The 21,977-nt window shown below is 36.6% G+C and overlaps 1 protein-coding gene across 1 annotated transcript in view; it reads right to left on the bottom strand.

The window, feature by feature from the left end:
• The window catches only part of WDR72 (WD repeat domain 72), a 190,708-nt gene extending 170,023 nt beyond the window's left edge, over positions 1–20,685 (bottom strand). The window contains exons 1-9 of the mRNA XM_078078999.1: positions 20,533–20,685; positions 16,371–16,477; positions 10,517–10,595; positions 9,253–9,427; positions 8,500–8,573; positions 7,133–7,252; positions 6,044–6,189; positions 5,557–5,653; positions 1,200–1,341 (exon numbers count right to left, since the gene is read on the bottom strand). Of these exons, the coding sequence (XP_077935125.1) occupies positions 1,200–1,341; positions 5,557–5,653; positions 6,044–6,189; positions 7,133–7,252; positions 8,500–8,573; positions 9,253–9,427; positions 10,517–10,595; positions 16,371–16,477; positions 20,533–20,685 (1,093 nt within the window). The remainder of the gene's footprint in view (positions 1–1,199; positions 1,342–5,556; positions 5,654–6,043; positions 6,190–7,132; positions 7,253–8,499; positions 8,574–9,252; positions 9,428–10,516; positions 10,596–16,370; positions 16,478–20,532) is intronic.
• Between the last annotated feature and the right edge of the window lie 1,292 nt (positions 20,686–21,977).

Genomic DNA, 21,977 nt, shown 5'->3' with positions numbered 1-21,977 from the left:
AACTCTTAAAACTGAACTTGTGAGAAACTTTTCCATGCACTGTACCAAGTTCTACATCTATTTTTTGATCCATTTCTTTTTAACCTAGGACTATTATGAACCATTTTGAAAACATCTGGGACAAACACACTAAAAGTTATACCAGTGATTTTGCTAAACAGTGGAAACTTGCACTTAGAAATTCAAGTATTGAGTACCTTGTTTCTGCTGTGCCCCAGACAAGGATTCAGAGATGACTTAATTATTTGGGAAAAAGGGAAAAAGAGTAAGACAGTCTTCCTCAATTTGGAATATGTGGTCTCAGGACTTTGAAGGTTCTCCACAATAATGTTTACTCTAATGATTTCAGTTTTGTATTCTAAGAAAAACTAAAATAAGCAAATGCTAAATGTTTTAGTGGCCAAGTTTATATCTGCTCCTGTTGTTCCAAGCAGCTGCAACAATACCAATAGAGAAACTGGTTGAAAAGGTACAGGATGGGGCGTCTGGGTGGCTCCAGTCAGTTAAGCATCTGCCTCCAGCTCAGGTCATGATACCAGGGTCCTGGGATTGAGCCCCACATCGGGCTCCCTGCTCAGCGGGAAGCCTGCTTCTCCCTCTCCCCCTCCCCCTGCTTGTGTTCCCTCTCTCGCTGTCTCTCTCTCTCTGTCAAATAAATAAATAAAATCTTTAAAAAAAAAAAAGGTACAGGATATAGGCATGACAAATTCAAAAATATTGAGTATGGTATATCAGCCTATCCTACATTCATACTGCAAGCATTCATTTCAATAAAACACCATTCCTGTTAAATTGATGTTAATTTGAATTATATTGGTTTTATTATTGTACAAGATCTATAAACATCATGTTTGGGGTGCCTGGGTGGCTCAGTAGGTTAAGCATCCAACTCCTGACTGCTTGGTCAGTTAAGTGTCCAACTCTTGATTTCGGCTCAGGTCATAGTCTCAGGGTCGTGAGATCGAGCCCTAGGCTGGGCTCTGCACTGGGTGTGGAGCCCTTTTGGGATTCTCTCTCTCTCTCCCTCTGCCCCCAAAATGTTTATACCTACCTTTATGTTGACATCTAATGCATAGTGGTGCATGAGAAAATCTGTCTTATTTGTAGCCTCGTGTGACACAAATGAGAAGAATACTGAATTAATTACAAACTCGTTCTCAGAAGACATATGATTATAAATAGATTAGAAATTGTCTTACCTCTAGGAGAACCATCAAACTTGGATACAGGAACATCAGGGATATGCCACAAAGTAATTCTTCCTGAGACTGCTCCAGAGAAAAGTACCTTATAAAAAGGCTCTTTCCGTTCATTCATGTAGCCCATAACAAAGGAAAGGCTCTGGTCCAAAACAAAAAGTTAGCTTTTATGTAGAAAAAATATCTAAATATAAAATGACAACCACTGGCTTAAAATGGAGGGACAAGACTTCATAGATGAACTAAACTGTTTCCATATTTTTCCTGGTCTTTCAAAAATTCCAAGTAACTTAAGTGAAATAATCTCTTACTCAAGACAAAAAAAAATTGATAAAATAGAAGCAAAGTCATCAGCTAGACTTCAGAGAGTTAATATTTAACATTTACTGCAGATGTTCTGTCTGCGCATGACACATACTGTTAGGGGTTTTCCATCCATTCAGCTAAATAATCCTCACAATAATTCTGTGAAGTTGGGACTATCATGGTCTCCAGATTACAGATGAATCAACTGAGAGTGAAGACGTTGATTTACCCAAAGTGAAACAGACAGCATTGTGCTTTGGAGTCCAATAATTCTGACTCAAGAGTCCATGTCTTCGTGACCATACTCTACTGCCCACTAAGGCGGCCTGATTTCTTTATGGCCCCTTGAGTTCCAATTGTCAATTAAAACAGCAACAACTAATATTTGTTTGGTAATTTTGTCTTACTAATATGCTTTCTACTTTCTGTTGACTATTTTTCAGATTTAATATATTTGATTTTAAATATTCTAAGTGGGCACATACAAAATTGAGTCCATAACATATAAATAAATAAGTAAACAAACAAACATTATATTAATATAAATAAATATATAGCTATAGTTTATATTAATATATATTATATATTTATGAAGTTATAATGTTGCTGAGGCAGAGTATGAATATTGGGCACCAGAGTTCTGGAAGATATGTTTTTACTAATGAATGAGTCTAGAATCTCTCTAGTACCTCAGTGCAGTGTAGATGTTGTTTGGGCAGACTTGCATACAGAGATTCTGCACAAGGGATCAAAATAATGAAGCGATTATAAAAACAAACACAAACACTTCTTTTGATGTACAAATAAAAGGCACCCTGGAAAGAAAGCCAACTGCTGGTGCTAGAATTAAAGAAGTCTACAAAAGTGATAGTTCCTAGTCAGAAAATAGGCTTGAAGGTCAGGACTTTGATGTATTATTGGAAAAATTCTATAATGTATCTGTAGAGAATATTAAAGGCCAAAACACTGCTCTATTTAATCCTCACAACAAAGCTACAAAGTAAGTAAACATGGTTATTATTCCTGGTGTGGAGATAAGAAAACCAAGACAGGAAGAGAAAAAGAAAGGAATCCAAGACCACGCAAGCAAGATGTGTAATCCTTTATCGTCTCCCAAAATGAGAGCATTGCAGGAGAGAAAACAGTTCCTATGAAGTCAGTTCTCTGAATAAACCTTTTTTTTTTTTTTTTAAGATTAAGAAGGCACTTTGGAGTCTTATACTTGTCAGGCCATCACTTTTGTAGGTGTTAGAAACGGTGTTGATAAAATTTGGGTAAACTGGCTTCTTAAACTCTCTTGACCTTGAGGAACCTTAGCACTGACTAGTCCAACTCCCTTGGGATTTTGATCTGGGAATGAAGCTCCAGAGAGGCGGGTGGTTACTCAGGTTGGTGGCGGGCAGCATGCGTCTGCCCTCGCAGCTTGGGGCACTGCCCTGCGGCTCAAAATTCTGGGCTACTGTCAACCCCTCTGCCCTCACTCCTCGCACCCACTCCTTGTCGCCTCTGCCCCCATCCTTCCCAGGGCTTCCTTCTCCAGTTCTGCTATTGACCTGCAAACCTCCTCAGAGCCCCTCACCATATGAATTCTGATTTTTCATCACAGTCCCCATACACATCACAAGGAGCACTCGTCCTCCGAGAGGGAATACCTCTAAGAGGTAATAAAATAGTCTTTAAGAGTGAATTCTCTTGGGTTAACTGCCTGGATTCAAATCCTGGTTTAGCACATACCAACTCTATTAAAAGAGCCAATTACTTGATCTGGACAATTTACTTAACCTCTCTCTGTCTCATTCTCCCTAACTGTGAAAGAAGGCCAATAAAAGCACCTATTATATGGGATCGCTGTCAGGATTAATGAGTTGCTAAAGGTGAGGTGCTTAGAATGGTGTCGTGCATTTGATACACACTCAGTGAATATTAACCGTTCTTATTATTCACTTCTCAGGACAATGAGAAACTTGCTCCAAAGTCTCACTGCCAGACTCTGGGGCCAAACAGCCTAAGTTCAAATCCTAGGAATTAACCTTTCTGAACATCAGTTTCAAAGTGTGGTCATAGTGGGAATGCATGTAAATGAAGGAGTGTCTGTTTGACAATAATAAGGCCTTGGACATAAAGTTACCTAACATCGTCATCATTGTTATTGCTCTTAGTTCATGCACCCAAATTCCTTGCCTGCAATCCTCAGGCTATTTCTATCCCAGCTACTCCCACCTCAGCATTTCAGAGTTACTCCATAGCTAAGACCCTGGAAAGCCCAGTACCTCATCTCAACAACCAGGACCCCTGTCACAGGCCTCAGTGATCATCAGCTGTGATCTGAAGTTAGGGAGACTCTCATAAACTGCTGAAAGGAAGGGGGAATCTCATTTTGCTACTACAACTTCATCAGCAGATACGTTCCTAGCATCATAAATGTTAACTCTGGGAACACGTTATTGTCAAACATTGAGATTTGATTCCAAAAGAAGAGTCTAGTTAATACTACGTATTTATAGAACTCCCTTTTCTAAACTCATTGTACCTACCAAGCTCATCTCCCCACCCCACCAAAATGTTACCTTTTAACTGCAGGAGACTAAGAAGTCTTATATTTAGTGAATATTGGGGATGTTTTGAATAAGGAGAATAATGTCATACTTTAATTTCTTGGTGGACAAACGGCAAGCAAGGGCGTAAGGATGGGCAGACCAGCTTCTTTAAGATTCCGATTATTCTAGTCATATTTCACTGGCTTCCAAGTACTTCCCACTTTTAAGATAAAGAAGTAACTGTGGTTGTCTAAACAAGAATTGTTGACAGAAGACCCATAAATCTATGTCTTTACATTTTGAGGAACAAAATAAGATGGCTTCCCCTAAGATTAGTATCTTTTAAGTTAATTTGTAATTGCTATCCTTTTTCCGCATAGCGGTGTATAGCATTGATATTTGGAGTAGACTGGAAGCTCTTAAAGGACACTACTTATATTTTAGCTTTTAGGGGAAACTGCTTTATAAGAAACACATTCTGGAGCTAAAAGAAAGAATGGGTAGGCAGGTCCTTTAAAAAATGACTAAAAATGCTTTTCTGAGTAAGCCACAATACTGCTTTTATGACCAACAGCAAAACAAGACTCGGGTGCCACCCACAAATGACCTTAGAAATAGTGCCTGATGCCACAATTCTAAAGTTTGCCTATGCCTCGGTGGCACTAAGAGTTCTGATTCTTGGTTGGCACCTTCTTAATGAAGTTTTTGCAACAAAACCTTGCAGATATCTTAGGGACAATCATGGAACTATAGGATCTCCAACAGCATTGCTACTTAATTAAGCAAAACATCACTCTGTAAAAAATAACATGCTTCCTTGGTTGACACATCAGTAATCCAAAACTCCTTCATTCTCCATGAAATACTTCTTTGGATAATTAACTGATGACCAAGTCCATAGGTTAACAACAACAACAACAACAGCAACAACAACAAAACCTCACTTTGGTTAGCGCTACCAAAATAAAATAACTTTAAATGTTCAGGCTTCATAGAGTGTTAAAGATATAATTCAGTCAAGTAAAAACACACAATTATATCCTCAACTCTGCCAGGAATCACAATATATTTGTTTTTGTTTTAGCAAGAAAATTTATTCAGAAAAAGAGCTAAATATATGCAAAAAATGATAATATTGAGTAAAAAAAAGCAGGATATAAACCATTTGATAAAGCGTAAAAATTGGATTAGATACATCAAAATGATAATACCTTTGCATCAAACCATTTATCCAAAGGGTCAGTGAAAAATGTGTTATGTGTGTGGGTGTTTAACTTTGGTAATTTTTCTATAATAAATATATATTGTTTAATCAGACTTTAAAAAATGCATTTTTCAAAGGCAACGTTTTCTCTTCAGCACCCATTAACAGTTAGATTTGATTTTCTCGTTGATAACTTGCTGTGGTTCTTCAATTCAACTGTTTCAAGTCTGACTCTGCTACAGACAAAGCGACACTGAACTAAGATGCGGAGTGAAACAGTTCTGAGGCAGTCACTCTCTCCTTGCATTACCTTATTTTCCTGCACAGAAGTAGAGCACAGTAAATGAGGATAAATGGTCTCTTTAAGCACTCTTCCATCAGCAGGGTATAGGCTTTTGGAAAGCCCACTGCATGGCGAAAAATAAAAAGCAGAGTTTAGAACTTTGGGGTTCTTTATTCGTTTTTTTTTTTTTTTCCTCCTCCCACATTCAAAAGCCGGATGGGACCATTCAAGTTTCTAAACTCTAGTTAGAAATTGTTGGGTTAATAATTACAAGTGACTTTTTGAAAACCCAGCACCAGCTGTACAAGTTATACATGGTTAATCTCATTCCTTCATCCCCTGCTGTTTTATACAAAGGCTGAAGCCTACCAAGCCCAGAGTAAATCTTCTAGTGCCAAAGTTGTTTTGTTCTGGTTTTTGATCATGGGCGGCATGCAGGGACTTTTCCATAATAAACCTCCCAAAGTTCATTTTCTACCTGAATGTTTTGTATGCCGCTCCCATCTGAGCCCACCTGTTCAGCAGCTGATAGATATAACTGTGACCATCTTCTGTCCAGATGATGATTCTGTGAGCAGCAAGCACCTCTCCACCAGCAAAAAACTGCCCACTTCTACTAACTTCAGTCCGCAGAAGGGAAAAATCACAATAATCATAAACCTAAAATACAAAATTAATGACACACATTAACAAAAGCTTCTAATCTAATCTGCCAATGAGATGAAAGACAAACTATGCTTATCAAGACCATTTAGATGGCAGTGTTAATGCAACAATATATTAAATATTAATAACAGGACACACTGTACTCATGTACCAAAGTGATATTTTACTGGTACTTATTTTTTCACATTTACATTAAGGTAGGTTTCAGTGAATAAGCTTTGTACCATTCCAGAATGTGCCCATTAAGCACAGAGACCAAAAATCCCAAAATTTACATATAATTTTATTTCTTCCATATGGTAGTCCAACTTTAAATTTTTAAAATTTATTATACAAAAAAGTTTATACAGCTGAAATCTTTTGTTAGACCACATACTTTATATTTTTGTTCAAAAATATATTATCAACATGTAAGTTAAGACAATATCATTTTATTAACTGGGCCAGATATATGGAACACTAAAGAAAAAAGGGATGCCATCAGATGATATAATAACTTAGTTTTTCTTTCTTATTGGAGATATCAGTGAATATATTCACAAGAAAGGAATGTATATTCTTAAAAATGAATGTAGTGACTAAGCAGAAGAAGAAAAAAAGGTCTAAAAATAAAATCAGTGTACGTAGGTGAAAAGTATTAGTTTTCTTTTTAGTTCTAAAGGGCGGGCATTAAATTTTAAAAATAATCTAGAGATAAATGCTCACTATAATAATAGTTTGTTATTAATAAAATTAGGATATATTTTAGATATATAATCTCCTGAGAAGCAAAACAGCTGAGTGCAGGGAGAGGAAAATTGATAAAAGTGGGTTATAAAAGACAAATCATTCCATGCTCTGATAATAATATAGAGTTTGGATCATATTTAAATCATATTCTTATAATTATTGCATTGAGCAAGAAAAAATTACATTTGTATATCACTGGTATTAATACCTTCCAACATTTAGAAAATACCACCAGTAAAAGTCTCTCCGTATATGTGCAAAATCGTATTGTCCGGCAGTTCAGGGAGTCGAGAAATTTGGATTCCTTTTCATAGACATCTTGCTTTTCCTTCAAAAGTAATGGGAATATTTTAGTACTAGTTCTAGGTAATTTATACATGACTGTATAAGAAGACTTGCCCCATCGTACACCTGAAGCAGATCACACCATTTTTATAAAAACTACCCCAGTTTTCTTTTGAGTTTTCTGAAATAAGAAGTTATTTTGCAAAGGAAATCATAAGCAGGATTCCTTATATAATCATCCGACAAACATTCTGGGGACCGTGCTGGATGCTGAGAATGTAAAGATATGAGTAAGTTTCTAATTTTCAGACATGGCAGAAAGATAAAACAAAAAAAGTAAAATATTAAAGAAAAAACCTGCAGTACCTTAATTGCTAAAATAGAAAAATGAATAAAATGCTTTGAAAAAAAAAAAGAGTGGCCAACATAGGACACCTAGAATACTATATTAGCAATAAGTTTCTGATAATGCTGGTGTATGTTTCTTGGGCTCATTATGCTAACACAATCCCTAGGCTTCCCCAACCAAGAAATTCCAAAGGAGAGTTCAGACCATAGGGCAGCTGAAACAATTTTATCATCAGCATAAATACTATGACTGTTCTCTCATCCACCACCTCAACTTGTAGCCAAGTTGATGCAGGGAGCAGGTAAATATACTGGACTCTCAGTGCATGTGACCCCCCAGCCGTTCATAGTCATCTCCCTGCTACCACTCACATATACTCAGAAGAAAGGCGTCTTTCTTTCTGCTGTAAGGCTCGGAAAGATATTCCTCTATGACCTATTTATTTATTTCTTTTAAAATGTAACCAGTGTGTGTGTGTGTGTGTGTGTATAAATAAAAATATTTGTATATTCCCTGACAACAGGTTGGAAGGATACAATCGAATTGCTACCAACGCCTACCCCTTGGAAGAGTGATGGGGGGAAGTACATGGAGACAGAATTATTCATTTCTACATTATTTGAACTCCTTTTTTTTTTAAAGATTTTATTTATTTATATGAAAGAGAGGGAGAGAGAGAGAGCACATGCACATGAGCACGAGGTGAGGGGAGAGGGAGAAAGAGAAGCAGACTCCTTGCTGAGTGCAGAGCCCTATGTGGGGCTGGATCCCAATACCTGATATCATGACCCTGAGCTGAAAGCAGATGCTTAACCGACTGAGCCACCCAGGCACCTCAACATTATTTGAACTCTTAACAACGAATGGGGAACACCTTTATAATTAAAAAAATTTCAATAAATATGCTTGAAATTAGAGAATAAAAAGTTTCACAAGCCAACCTGAATGCTGTTGATAGATGAAGAGAGATCCCATACTTTGAGCTCACCCGCTACTGATACCACCAAGAGAGAATCTTCTGTAAAAACAATAAAGGCCACGTATAAGCTGACCCCTGTTATAACTGGTTGCTGTAAAGATCACAGCATAGTCATTTAAGGATTACACAGGATTATGTAGGTGGAAATTATTCAGCCTTGGTTTTTTGTTTTTTTGTTTTTTTATAAAAAATAAACATTTTAGATCATGTTTTAAATTTGTTTTAAAATTTCAAAGTGACCCCCATGTAATAGAAGAGCACCACTAAGAGCAGAACTACGTTGAAAATCATTATGTTGTCAGTATTACACCTTCTTATTTCAGAAACAAGTAAGGAGCCATTACAGAATCTGAATTCTCTCATTACATGAATCGGAATTCTCTACTACATCCAGAAGATACAGCAAGGCAAAAGTTCCAAGAGTCTTGCTAATCCACAACAAATGCATGCTTGTCACTCTTGAAATGTACCAATGAACTGAGTCATGGAAACAGTCTCCTCTTTTCATTTCATCTTGACCTCTTGCTGACTTTCTAATGACTTGAACCACTGGTATGAGTGTTCTCAGTTTTCTTGATCTGGCTTAGAGAACTGTCCCCACCAACAGGTAAACATAAAGGAGTATTCTGAACTCTTGCCCATTAGTTTAACAAATCATTCAAAAGTGGTATTTTTATATGCACTCTCTTAGTGTTATATAATACCCAACTATTACCTTGAATTCTCATGGAGTGAACAATGCACATGCAGTTGACCCAATCAGGAGACTGAGACGATATGAAAGTGTGAATAACAGCCAAACTTCTGGCATCAATGATAAGAACATCTTGATATTCTCCACAACACAAAAGCCAACCTTCCCCTGTCATCCGGAATGAGCAGTGGTAATACTATGAAAATGGAATTCAAAGCAAAGAGTTAATTATCATTAGCAATTAACATAATTTGGGCTATGGTGAAGACTCTCTGGATTTTAGTTTTAGCATCTATTCAATTAAAGTATTTACCTGCTACTGAATAGCAAGTAAAGTTTCTTTTAGCTCAATTATTCCATATTTTTGAAGCATTGATTTGGGACTTTAGTCTCATTTGTAATTCACCATTTTTCTAGAGGAAGGGGGATCTTTTAGGAAGAAAGAATCTTATTCCAAGTTATGGAAAGCTCACAATTGTTTTATTTCTAGAATGCTATGTAGAATTAAACAACAACAAAAAAATCAGGTTCCTTCTTCTAGCAACATTATTATACGTTAAAGAAATAAAAGTGTTTGAAGAGTGTGTGAGAATTCTTGTGCCAAATAAGTTTTGAGAACAGCTTTTATCAAAGATTGAGTAATATATTGTACCCTTGACAAATTCTCTCACTGTGCAAGTTTTGGTCCCAGAAACGACTTTGTGAGTATTGCAGTGCAAGTCATCAATGCCAAAAGCAATGAGTAAAATATAAAAAACACTGTGAGCACCATTGGTATAATGCAACTGCCTCACCTGTATGATTGGAGTCCATCTACCAAAAGCCAAAATCCGTTTTAAATACTGGGAGATGATTATAAAGGTACAGCGATACTTTGTTATCTTTTCATGAATAAGAAATTCAGAAATTAAGAACCTATCCACCCAAAAAAGGTTAAAATTGAAGACAAAAAACTTTTTTGCTTTATAAAATAGCATGTCATTAATGTGTGTGTCTGTGTGTGTGTTGTGAGTGTAACGAAGAAAAAGTTAAAAATTGTCTTTCGAATTTGTCTGTTAGATAACGAAATAAAGAAAGAATCAGAAAAAAATGCTTGAATAGTAACTTTTAGGAAAGAAAAATGCCAAAATAACAGATGATAGCTGACACTATTCTACTCCAGGGACAAAATAAAAATCAAAGGAAAAAATATCCTCCAAAGACATTTCTTTAAATGTGTGCTTCGCAAATGCTCTAAAGGAGTTCCAGAATCCGGAAATGTTCTGAAGGAAGGGAAGGTACTTACACAGATTGCAGTGTGCCTGTAAGGAAGAGTGGCCTTCTCCACGCACTGTCCGTTGGTGACATTCCAAACACACATCTCCCTAGCAGAGATAACTTTGCATTATTCTCTGTCATTTCTACTCAATTGGCTGAAATGATTTTTGTGTCACCAAGTTTTTCTTTAGTGCTGCACTTAAATGCAAGCTGATCGTTTATGTGGCTTTTTGTTACAGATTACTGAGCAAGAAAATGTTGTGGTCATTAGCAGGGATGACATACTGTATCTGTGTCTTTTTGTTTGGGTAATTACACCCTGCCGCCCGCCTACAAACCTTACTTTAGCGCCAACCTGACCTAAAACAAATTGTGTGGATCCAGCTATCACAGTCTGTTAGAGTGATAGTACAACAGTCTTTTCATGGAAATTGCATCCCCTTGAAAATGGTTTATTTCACTGAACTTAAACTACATATTCTGAAAAGCATAATGCATCGAGGGCTGCATCTTCTGGAGCTGAGGTATCATTTTTATAAAAATAAACAGTGCCACCAAGAGGCTACATTTGGTCTATCATTGATAAGGTTTACTTCTTTGCTTATTCTGAAATGTTGAAATCACACTTGCCACTACATATTTAGAGAATTCTCATTGTTTAGAAAACTCTGACTTGCTTTCCTGTATGTTACAAGGATGTACATAAAATTATGAAATACAGTGACAAAGTATATCACCCAGCGTAGGGCAATTTAAATCTACATGATTTCCGTTCACAAAAACCAGAACGGCTGTTTCACAGTTGTTTGGTAATATCCTTCAGTTTTGACACTTTCAACACATAAGCAAAACTTTCCATGAAAGAATAAATGAAAGCTTTATTGGCTTTAAGGGAGAAGCTGCTATTAAGAAGCAAAAGATATGAATTAATAATAGTAAATGCTAGATGCATTTGGTGTTTTGCTGGGCTTTTTTGTTTTTCTGGCCAAACACTGGACATCAATCTTTAAATCAGTGGTTCTCAACCTGGGGCGATTTTGCCCCCCAAAGAACATTCGACAATGATGAGAGATATTTTTGATAATCACAACTAGGAACACACTACTGGCATCTAGTGGGGGAAGGCCAGGAATGCTGCTAAATATCCTAGGATGCACAGGATGGCCCCACAACAAAGAATTCTAAGGTTCTCCAAAATGTAATTAGTACTGAGGTTGAGAAACCCTGTTCTGGTTATAGAAACAAAATATTCATAATTTTTTTCTGTTTATATCCAACTTTATTCCAAAAAGGATTTGAGGTAATATGAAAACTCATGCAACTCAATAAAACAAGGGAAAAGTGTGTGTGTGTGTGAAAAATAAAACTGGGAAAGAGAAGTTGAGATAATATATCTCAAAGGTAAAAAAAAGTGTCAAAGGTAAAAAGAAATAGAACCTTAACTTGCTATTAATATAAAATTTTAGCTTCATAAGGAACTGGAGTTTATTAGCATAGTTCTCAACTCTAGCTGTGCATCACCTGCACATATTTCTAAAATTGTCCATAGAGATTCTAATTCCACGGCTCTGTGTTGGAGTCCCGGCATATAGGTTTTGCCAAGCTCTTGGTCAGTTAGTCTGTTTCTAGATAAGTCTATCTCTAAACCAGTGGTTCTAAACTGGCTATACATGAGAACCATCAGCAAACTTTTTAAAAATACTGATGTCCGACCCAGACATCAAGCCATGCTAATTAAATCACATTTTCCAAGGTTGGAGCCTGGGCATCAGTAAAAGCTCTCTCGGTGATGCTAATGTTTCTAAATTCTCCTGGATTCTAATGCTTTCCCTATTTGTTTTCTTATCATCTTATTTTCTATCTTAAAGTAAAAAAAAAAAAAAAAAAAAGTAATACAAAAATACCACAAAGCAAAAACTGACTCTTTGCCTATCAATTCTTTTTAAGGAAAGAAAGCAAATGTGTTGTGTACCAAAAGTAGCATTGACATTTTAGCTGGAACTGTACAAGTTACATACTTAATAAGAACACAGGAAAATTGACTATTAAAATGTACATTCTTCTTTTCCTTTTGAAATACCATTCCCAACGTTTCTACTGAGATCACCTTTAATCACATAAAAAAAGTTTAACAATTTCCAAAATTTTTAAATTCTTGATTTTTTAATTTCATTGAAAAGAACACAGAGGAAAATATCTACAACATATAAAGTTACAAAACTGCTAAATTCCCACTAAATTCCTGGAGAAAAGGCATTTTTTTCCTTATTGAATTCTACATCCCCACCTCAGCACCTCAATAAAAAATTCATCCAGTAGATAAATAGATCAGTCGCCATTCTTCTGTCCACTTTTCTACTTTCAGAAATACACTATTTTCTCTTGGCCCCATTCCTATTCTTATATTTGTGTGCTTATAAAACTGCTATGATTTCTATTTTAATTCAACATCTAGAGGGAGAGGAGATAAACATGGTTTGCCATCTTGAATTCCAAGTCCCTTATATTCTTCAAATTCTCTTTTCTCTTGTCTTCCATTACACTTTTGGGATTTCACTGGCCTTCTCAGGTTCCATTCTTATGCTGTTTTAAATGCTGGTTTTCCTTAGATTTTTGTCTTAGGCTTTCTTACATTCTCACATTTCACACTCTCTCCGGGTGAATTATCTACTCCCATCACTGCAGGTACTATGTATGTGACGTTGGAAGCCCAGAGCTGTTCACTGAGCTCTAGATTTCCACATGCAACTAGCTATTAGATATCTCTTTATGTGGATGACGTGGGAGACTCCACACTCCTCATATTCACAATGAAGTGTAACATCCATCCTCCTTAGTTTCCTATCCTCATAATTAACTGGTATCCTCACCAATGAGTTTCCCAAGTCATTCTTGACATCACACTTTCTCTCACTGCCCCCATTATAGGATACTCACTACACCAGATATGTTCTCTGAACAAGCAGCCTCAGCACTGTCCAGGAGCGTGTTAGAAATGCAAGTTCTTGAACCTCAGCCCGGACCTACTGAACCCATACCTCTGGGAGTGGGGTCCAGAAATCTGTATTTACACAAGCTCTTCGGGTGGTCCTGATGCAAGCTCAGGTTGGAGGAACATGGTTCTAGAAGACTCTAAGACTGGGCGCCTGCCTAACTTTCTGGTCTCATCTCCTGCTGCTGATTGAAAATTTTATTAATAAGTAATAACCCTCTTTATCAATGCCAAGTCTTTTTTGCCTTAAGATTTTAACTATGTGTATTTATTAATATAAAATATTTATACAGCTATATCAACATTATTTTGGTCAGTATTCATCTGATAAATCTTTTTCCATCCGTTTACTTTTAACCTTTCTATGTCCTTACGCTGTTTTTGTCTTTTAAGTTATATGACAATCTTTGTGATTTAACTAGAGGGCTCAGTCCCTCTACATAACTGAGATTACGGTTTTAGTCAGATTTAGCTCAACTACCTTATCTTGTGCTTTCCATTTGCCCCATTTATTTTTGTCTCCTTTGGATTAAATAACATTATTATTTTTTCTTTTCCAAGTTGGAAGTTCTGTATTCTATTTCTTTTATTTTTATTTCTCCTCTCTGTTCTTTTAGCAGCTACCCTGGAAATATCAACATGTACATCTAGCTTAAATTCTAATGTTAATCAACAGCTTTACCCACCTCTAGAACACCACAGCATGTGGGATCTGGTCACTACCCAACCCTATGCAATTGTTGACTAGGATTGTGTGAATATGTATGGGGCAGGGCATGGGAGATACATAAACACTGTTGTGTAATAGTCTGTATTTATTTACACTTTCTAAAAATTTGCTGGTTTTGTTCAATATTCCTTCTTCCATCTCAGCTCTTCCTTCTGAATCATGGCTTTTCTTACTGAAGAATATAATTTAGAATTATGCTGCTTATAGAGGATCTGTTGGCAGTGAGCATTCTCAGTATTTGTATTAAACGTTATTATTTTGACCTCATTTTTAGGAAGATATTTTTGTTAGACATGCAATTCTAAGTTGGCAGATATTTTCTCTCAACTTTTTGAAAATATTTCACTGCTGTCCAGTTTTCATTTTACTGCTGAGAAGTCAGCTTAATTACATTCCATTATAAATAATCTGCTTTTTCCCACTAACCACCTTCAGGATCTTTTTTTCTTTGGCATTCTGTTGCTTCAACATCAGGTCTCCAGGTAGTATTTCCTTTCAGTCATCCTGGAACTCACTGGGATTCCTGAATCTTATGCCTACTGATGAACTTATACTTTGGGAAAAAAATGAAAAACTGAATCACAACAATTTGGGGTACCATCTGAACATTTTGGAAGCAGAAACGCTAAGTCTACGGTCACTTCCTGAGTCTTCTCAAAGCTAAAAAAATCATTGTTGTTGGGGAATAATGGACCAAGTCTAGTAAGTGTAATAACTTCCAGTAGATTAAACTAGGATTTGTTAAGTATGCAGCAGCTGAAATGTAGATACTGCCTAAAGAATATCTTATAGATGCAGGCCAAGTTTTGCATCTTGAAGAAACAGAATTCCAGAAAATTCAAATCATCTTGGGAAAGGAAGATCAAACCAGACTCCTTGGCTCTTTAATAATTATATTTGCAGGGTCGTACAGCTGAATTCATCTATCATCAAGAATATGTCCATTAACCTTAGTTTCTTTTTTGGAGCTAGACTACTGTGGGCAAAAACCTCAGGTTGGAACTCAGGTACTTTCCAGAGCTATTTCTCATTTAGCAATTAATTTTTCTCAACTCTCCAAGTAGTCTCAGGAAAAAAAAAAATCACCATCTCCCAAATTCTCTAGACTGGCAACACTCATTTATCTCAGCTTGTGTAGCAGGCTTTGTGGCAACCCTAGCATATGAAAGCTACTAGCAATTGTTAAGAAAAGAATGTACTAGGGCATTTCACTCTAGCCTCATCCAAAGTTCAATCTCTCTAAGTTTAACAATGATGGCTTTGCTGTAAACTATGAGAATAGGTACCTCTTTGATATCCGTTTCACTAGCATTTTGTTAAACTATTCAGTTTCTCCAAGTTGGACACTCATTATTCTTTTGGTTCTCAGAGTTCAGGGCCATGTACTTTCTCCTCAAGTTAAAAACAAAAAAAGGAGGGGGTTCTCTTGTTTCAGCCAGTAATCCAATCCCTGATTCACAAATGCATGCTGAATCGATTCCGCATTCCCGAATCTACTTTGGCAAATAACTCATCAGCAGAGTCCAGCTCCTAGTAGTTCTTCCATCGGCGAGGCTTTTTCTTACAGCTTAGTCCTATTTCATTGGTATAAACCTTGCCTCCATGAAACTGCACCCAAATCACAGTCTATGTTCCCTTCCCTTCCCTCTCCCCCCATCCCACTTACCATTGAGCCCTCTCCTCTGCTTCTCCTATAATGATTTCAGACAAGTGTATAACATGAAGATTATAACTATTGAGTTGTTTTACAAAACGATGAAGGCTTGGATAGGTTTGCTTAAGAGCTCAAAGTGAGTTACTACATGAAAAAAGACAAGCACCCAGACGTTTCCGTTTTCAATTCTACAACAGGTGGCATTTGCCTTTATATAGTGAGGCTGCCACAAGGCCTGATAGACAAGTTAAGAGTGTTTATTTTGGCCATAATCCAGCAAGAAAAAAAAAAAAAAAAGAGTTAAATTGGGAGACACAGTACTGATCACATTCCTTGGGATCATCACACAAATTACTTTACCATTCAAGATCTAAATTTTCCTCTATGTAAAAGGAACATGATAATCACTAAGGTTTCCTTCAGCCCCAGAATTCTGTACCCCATCATTGATTTTAAAAAGGGAGAAGCAACAGAGATGGTCACAAAGTTGCGCACATCTTACCTACCCATTTTCAGCAGCACTGACGACGTAAGGTTGTTTCGAGAAATCCCTTGCTCTTGCCAAACATGTTACTGAAGCCGAATGACCAAACAGAAGTTCTTTAGCTGAAATCTGAAATGATGAGGGTAAGCTTTTAAACAGCTATAAACTTTTGAAGAAATATAAACATCACATTATATAAGTATTCATAATTCTGATTAGAAAATCCTGTTATATTATGTTTTTGCTCTACATAGGTTTCAGGAAAACTGATCTATGCCATATCAAAATCCACAGAATAATAAACATCTAGATACAGGGCACCTGGGTGGCTCAGTTGGTTAAGCGTCTGCCTTCAGCTCAGGTCATGATCTTGGGGTCCTGGCATCAGGCTCCCTGCTCGGCGGGGAATCTTTCTCCCTCTGCCTCTCCCCACAATTCATGCTTGCTCTCTCTCTCAAATAAATTAAAAAAAATCTAATAAACATCTAGATACAAGAGATGTCTTGTACACAGTTCTTTGTTTTTGGCTTTGGTTTTGTATCTATCATGAAACCTAAATAATCACCAGACCTGTTTTACAACATCTAGGTTTTGAATACAAATAAGTCAGTGTTGATGTTTATTATGCACAAAATGTGCCTCAGTTGATAGTAGCATATTAATGAGCAAATTTCAGAATTCAGAAATGAGTTTACAAAATAATACAAGGAAAATATTACCTTTTTTGTAACCATTATATCCTTATCGTAACCTCATTTCATTTCTTGCTCCAGAAATAATAAAAATTAATTTTTCTGCATTAAAAATAAAGTTTTAACTAAGTTGTTATTGAAAATGCCAATGTCTTTCTCCTGTACATGAATTTAAAAATACAGCACCAAGGGCTAATTCTTCCATTATCTCATGTATGAAAGATGTCTATTGCTCCTTATTTTATAAAACAAGATTATGAAAATCAAACTACAAAACAAAAGACATGCAGGATCCCCTCAAATGAAGAAGAGTTTGTCAATAGGGACTAAAACTTTAATTTGAATGACTAGAAAATTTGTAGGTAATGAAACTGACCTTGAGGGTAATAAAAATCTATTTCCAATGAATTAATATTCATTATGCTTTTTCTGAACATGCAAACATATCCATAGGTGATCATACCAATGAGGACAAATTACTTCAAAACACAATCATTCTCTGCCTTCATCTTATTTCTATCATAATCAGAAATGCTTCCCTAAAGATCTGTTATTAGACCAAATTTCCAGTGCTACAAAGAAGTTTTGTGGTATGTTACAACCATTTACCTTATTCTACCTTTTTCCTGGGAAATCCAGATGGTTGTTCCATCTCAGAAAACAACACACTATCTTTTCCCATCATTACATTTTGGAATACATACCCCTGTGAACTTAACACCTTTCCATATTACAGGCCAAATTAAGCAAGGAATTAGAGCAAATCAAGGAGATTTCTTCTCCCGGAGAAAATCTGCTATGGACAAAATACCATAATGGTACTTCATTGCTTTGAATATGGAGTCCTCATTCTACTACTAAATCCCCACATGTAGTTAAATAAACTGTGACAATTCATTATAATCTCTTCCTTTTATCATATTCTGGAACTGTTGGAATAAAACAACAAAAAAATCCAAACACATCTACTCATTGTCATGATGAAATCCAGGAGACCTTTACTTCTGTTCGTTGGCTCTACCTCCATGACTTATTGCCCATCCCAGACCCCCCACCCCGCCAGGAACTTCCAATAGCGCAAATGGGAACACAAAATTTGATGAGCATCCACCATACCCAGGCACTGGTGCAACTTATGAACAGGGTTTAATGCCTATTTCACAGATGAAGAAATCAAGGATCAAAGAATATGTCATTTGCTCCATATGAAAGTTGGTAAATATCAGTTAGAACTTGACCAAGCTCTCCATTCTTTTTCTGTACACAATATTGCTATTCTTGCTATTCTTCATTTTGTCATTATTGTGTTTCCTTTTGAGTATTAAATAGGAAGAAAAATAGAACATAGCAATACTAAGGGAATATATCTGGGAGGATGTTCAGCTCAGCTTTCTCTATGTTTAAAAGTGTTATAAATACCAGCAATCAATACCAGGAAGGACAAGTGAAGTAGTTCCTAGCATGAAACTTGGAGAAGCTCCTCACTGGCAGACCTCACTAAGAGGTCTTTGGGAGTCAGACCCTGAGCCTGGAAGCAGCATGCATAACAGGAGCATGTGATGAGAAACTTATTCTCTACTCCCCTATAGCCTGCAATCCCACCATCCGTGGACAGGGAAAAACTGAGATGTGGTCCCAATCTCCTAAAAAATACTTGGATACTCCAAGATCTCCAGAACTTAAATCACCTCCTTTCCCTTCCCATTCTTATTCTCTAATCACCTCTATTCCTTCTACAAATCCATGATATCATCACATCACCAGTCCCACCCACACCCAAACCCTAAGTCAGTAAGGTATCCTTGACTATTCCTGCCCCCTCGACCCACACTCCAATCAGTTGCTCAGTTCCACGCATTCTTTCTTCTCAATATCTTTCCATTTTCATCTCCTTTTCATCCCTTCTGTCCCTGATTTGGTTCCTACTCAAAAACTTTCTTGACTAAATTAATGAAAAGGCTCCTACCATAGTCACTGCCCCTTATCACTTCTCTCCCTCCCTTCTGTAAGCCCTTCACATTAATACCAAATGATAGTCCCAATCACAAATATACTAATATAGGATTATGTCATCTCCTTGCATAAATAATCTCAAAATCCCTAATATTATCACTGCTTTTAATTAGCATGCGGCATTAGCTCTTGCTAGTTAATTTTTTTTTTTTTAAATCTAAATCCCTCAGCACTTCAGGTACTCCGAGTACCTTGTATCATCCCATCAGTGCACTGCATCAGCCTATGTCCTTCTTCTACTACACTGCAGCCCCTTGGACAGCCAGGACCAAGTCTTCTCATCTGTGTTTGAATCCAGGTACCTAGCGTACTACCTAACTTATAATATGTAGTCAATAAATGCATGTTGAACAAATGCTGAATATATACAGGAACATAAAAAGGAATGTAAAAAGATACAGATGTGAGGCTTCCAAATTTCTTACGCTTATTGCAACCTACATATTATAAGACAACTACTCCAGCCGGAAAACACTATACTTGAAACATTAAAAAGCGTAGCAAGTCCATTTAAGCCATTTAGAAGCGTGAGTTTAAACTCTAAGAGATAATAAATGTGAAGGCCACTTTTCAAAACTCAGCTGTTGCAATAATACCAGTTCCTTCTTTCAGGAATGTTCATAAACATTGAGCTGAGCTGGTCTCCTATGCAGTTGTTGGCAGTCCTGTAGTGTAATTCTTCTGTGATGGGAGGTGTTAATTAATTACACTATAAAATAGAATTACAATTAATTGTTAATTTAGGTTTTAAAGTGACAAACTTTAAAGGCTAAAAATAGTCTTTGATCTTTAAAAGGCTTCTTAATGAGAGCAGTATACTTTAAGTACATCATTAGTTTAAATGTTCAAATTGGGTCCAGAGGCTGCTAGCACTAAGCAAATATCTATTCCAATATGTTAAATGTTTATGACTTGGGACAGGGACAATTAATTGCTAATCAATGGGCCAAATCCTAGGTGAGGTCAGGTTCTGAGATAGGAAGACGACAATAGTAAATTGGATTTAGAGCTTTGTGATGTGATCTTTAAAAATCACATGCAAGCAGAGACCACAAGAATAACAAGAAGGCCAAACTGACAGAAACACCCAGATAATTAAGATATTATTCATTTAGTTAATAGTGGTTTTCAAGGGTGCCCTTTGTTTAGATTAATGAGCCATGATTTTTAGAATTATATTTACATGTCTGTAGTTCAGTTACTTAAACATATAATTCAGGATGTAAAATGGTAAAACTTAGCATAGCTTAAAGGACGATAACACTTAGTTGGTAGCTAAGATTAGCAATACTCATAATCTAATTTTCAAATATGATCTTGATCCATTATTTTCTCCAAATTCAGAAGTAAAACCAGTTTACTGCTTCAGTGAGCACCTTTTTAACAATCATGCAAAACTCGCACCGCCATGGCAGATAGAAGCAAGTTGTGCTTATTTTGTGAGTGTCATCTGTTTCGATATGAATCATTTTCACTAACCTTTAGTTCAGGTGAGAGATTCCAGAGACAGAGTTGACCTTCTTGACTTCCAGTCACAATGGTTTGCTGGTCATCAGTGATCATGATGGCAGTGATGCTGTGTGGAGGGGCCTTCTTCCCCCAGAGTGCTACTGCCTGCAAGGAGGACCTCATGCTGAGAGGATCCTGAACAAAGAAGAAAGTGGACACAGTCATCATTCATACATTTGGGGGACTGATCATGTCACAAATGGATTTACCATGATCTAAACTCTGGGATGTATTCTCCCAGAGATGGGGAAAAGAGTGCTTCCCAGTCAATTAGAGGAGAAGGCAGTCAGGAGACATTGAAATTACCATGCCCAGTGTTAATCCATTCAACAACAATGACTTTTAGCCCAGTTTGTGATTATGGATGCTGACAAAGACAAGAGTAGAAATAGTCTACCCACTCTACACATGGCTTTGACTATGGGTGATGCTGACTTGCTTCAAAGTCCAGCGAGGCCTCTCAAGAAGATTAGAGCTGACTACACACTATAATTTGAAATCAGCTTTGCATACTCTCTCTCCCCAAAAATGTCATCACCTCGCCTAAGTAACAAATATCTGAACTTTGTGGTTAAGGAGTAAATCTTTTCTATAAAAACAGTGTTTCCTAGTCTTCAAAGATACACGTTTGACTCTCCTGATATCTATCATATTCATGTTCCACCTATATTACTTCTAATAATAATTTTTATTTCACCCGTTTTTGTATTTGATATCTTCCTCAACAAGAATTTTCATGAAATTACTACTTTCGTTTGTTAGTTACAAGGGTTAAGACGAATATATACTTGTCAAAAAATGCTTGCCTGTGTCCCACCCAAAATGATCTGAAATATACCTAGCGATATGTGCATTACAGTCTGGGACACACTAAGTTAAATGTTTCCCCCATTCTTGTCTGAAATACAAATAATTTGGTGATGAATAATGCTTTAAGTGTTTAGAGTAGATTAGTAAGTTTCCTCTTATGACTTAATGGTATATATTTAGTCTCATTAAAAATGTCAAAGATAAGAGAGGGAGGAAGATACCAAACTTACTTCCCACGTTTAGCTTACTTTCCACGTTTGGCTTGAGAAAGTTAACAAAATGAAAACCTTCTGTCCTACAGGACTTCTGTTATTAAATTTTATGGTATATATTATTTATAATGTCTGATTACACATAGACACACACACATGTAAACATGAGTATGCATTTACACCATGAGCACAAATTCGATGTAGGCAGTGCTTAACCCATAAGCTGGTTGCTTTCAAAATTTTATTTATCGTTCAGTTGTTTGGTATTCAGTATCAGTTCCTGATGGTTCGCTTCTTAGCTCAGTACACAAGTGGTCCCCAGGTACCACGAAACCAAGATTTCTATGGGAACTATTTGGAGCTTTGCAATTCAGACTATCAGGACCACACATA

This window comes from Halichoerus grypus, chromosome 8 (genome assembly GCF_964656455.1).
Source record: "Halichoerus grypus chromosome 8, mHalGry1.hap1.1, whole genome shotgun sequence".
NCBI lineage: Eukaryota > Metazoa > Chordata > Mammalia > Carnivora > Phocidae > Halichoerus > Halichoerus grypus.
This window is presented reverse-complemented; position numbering and strand designations above follow the sequence as displayed.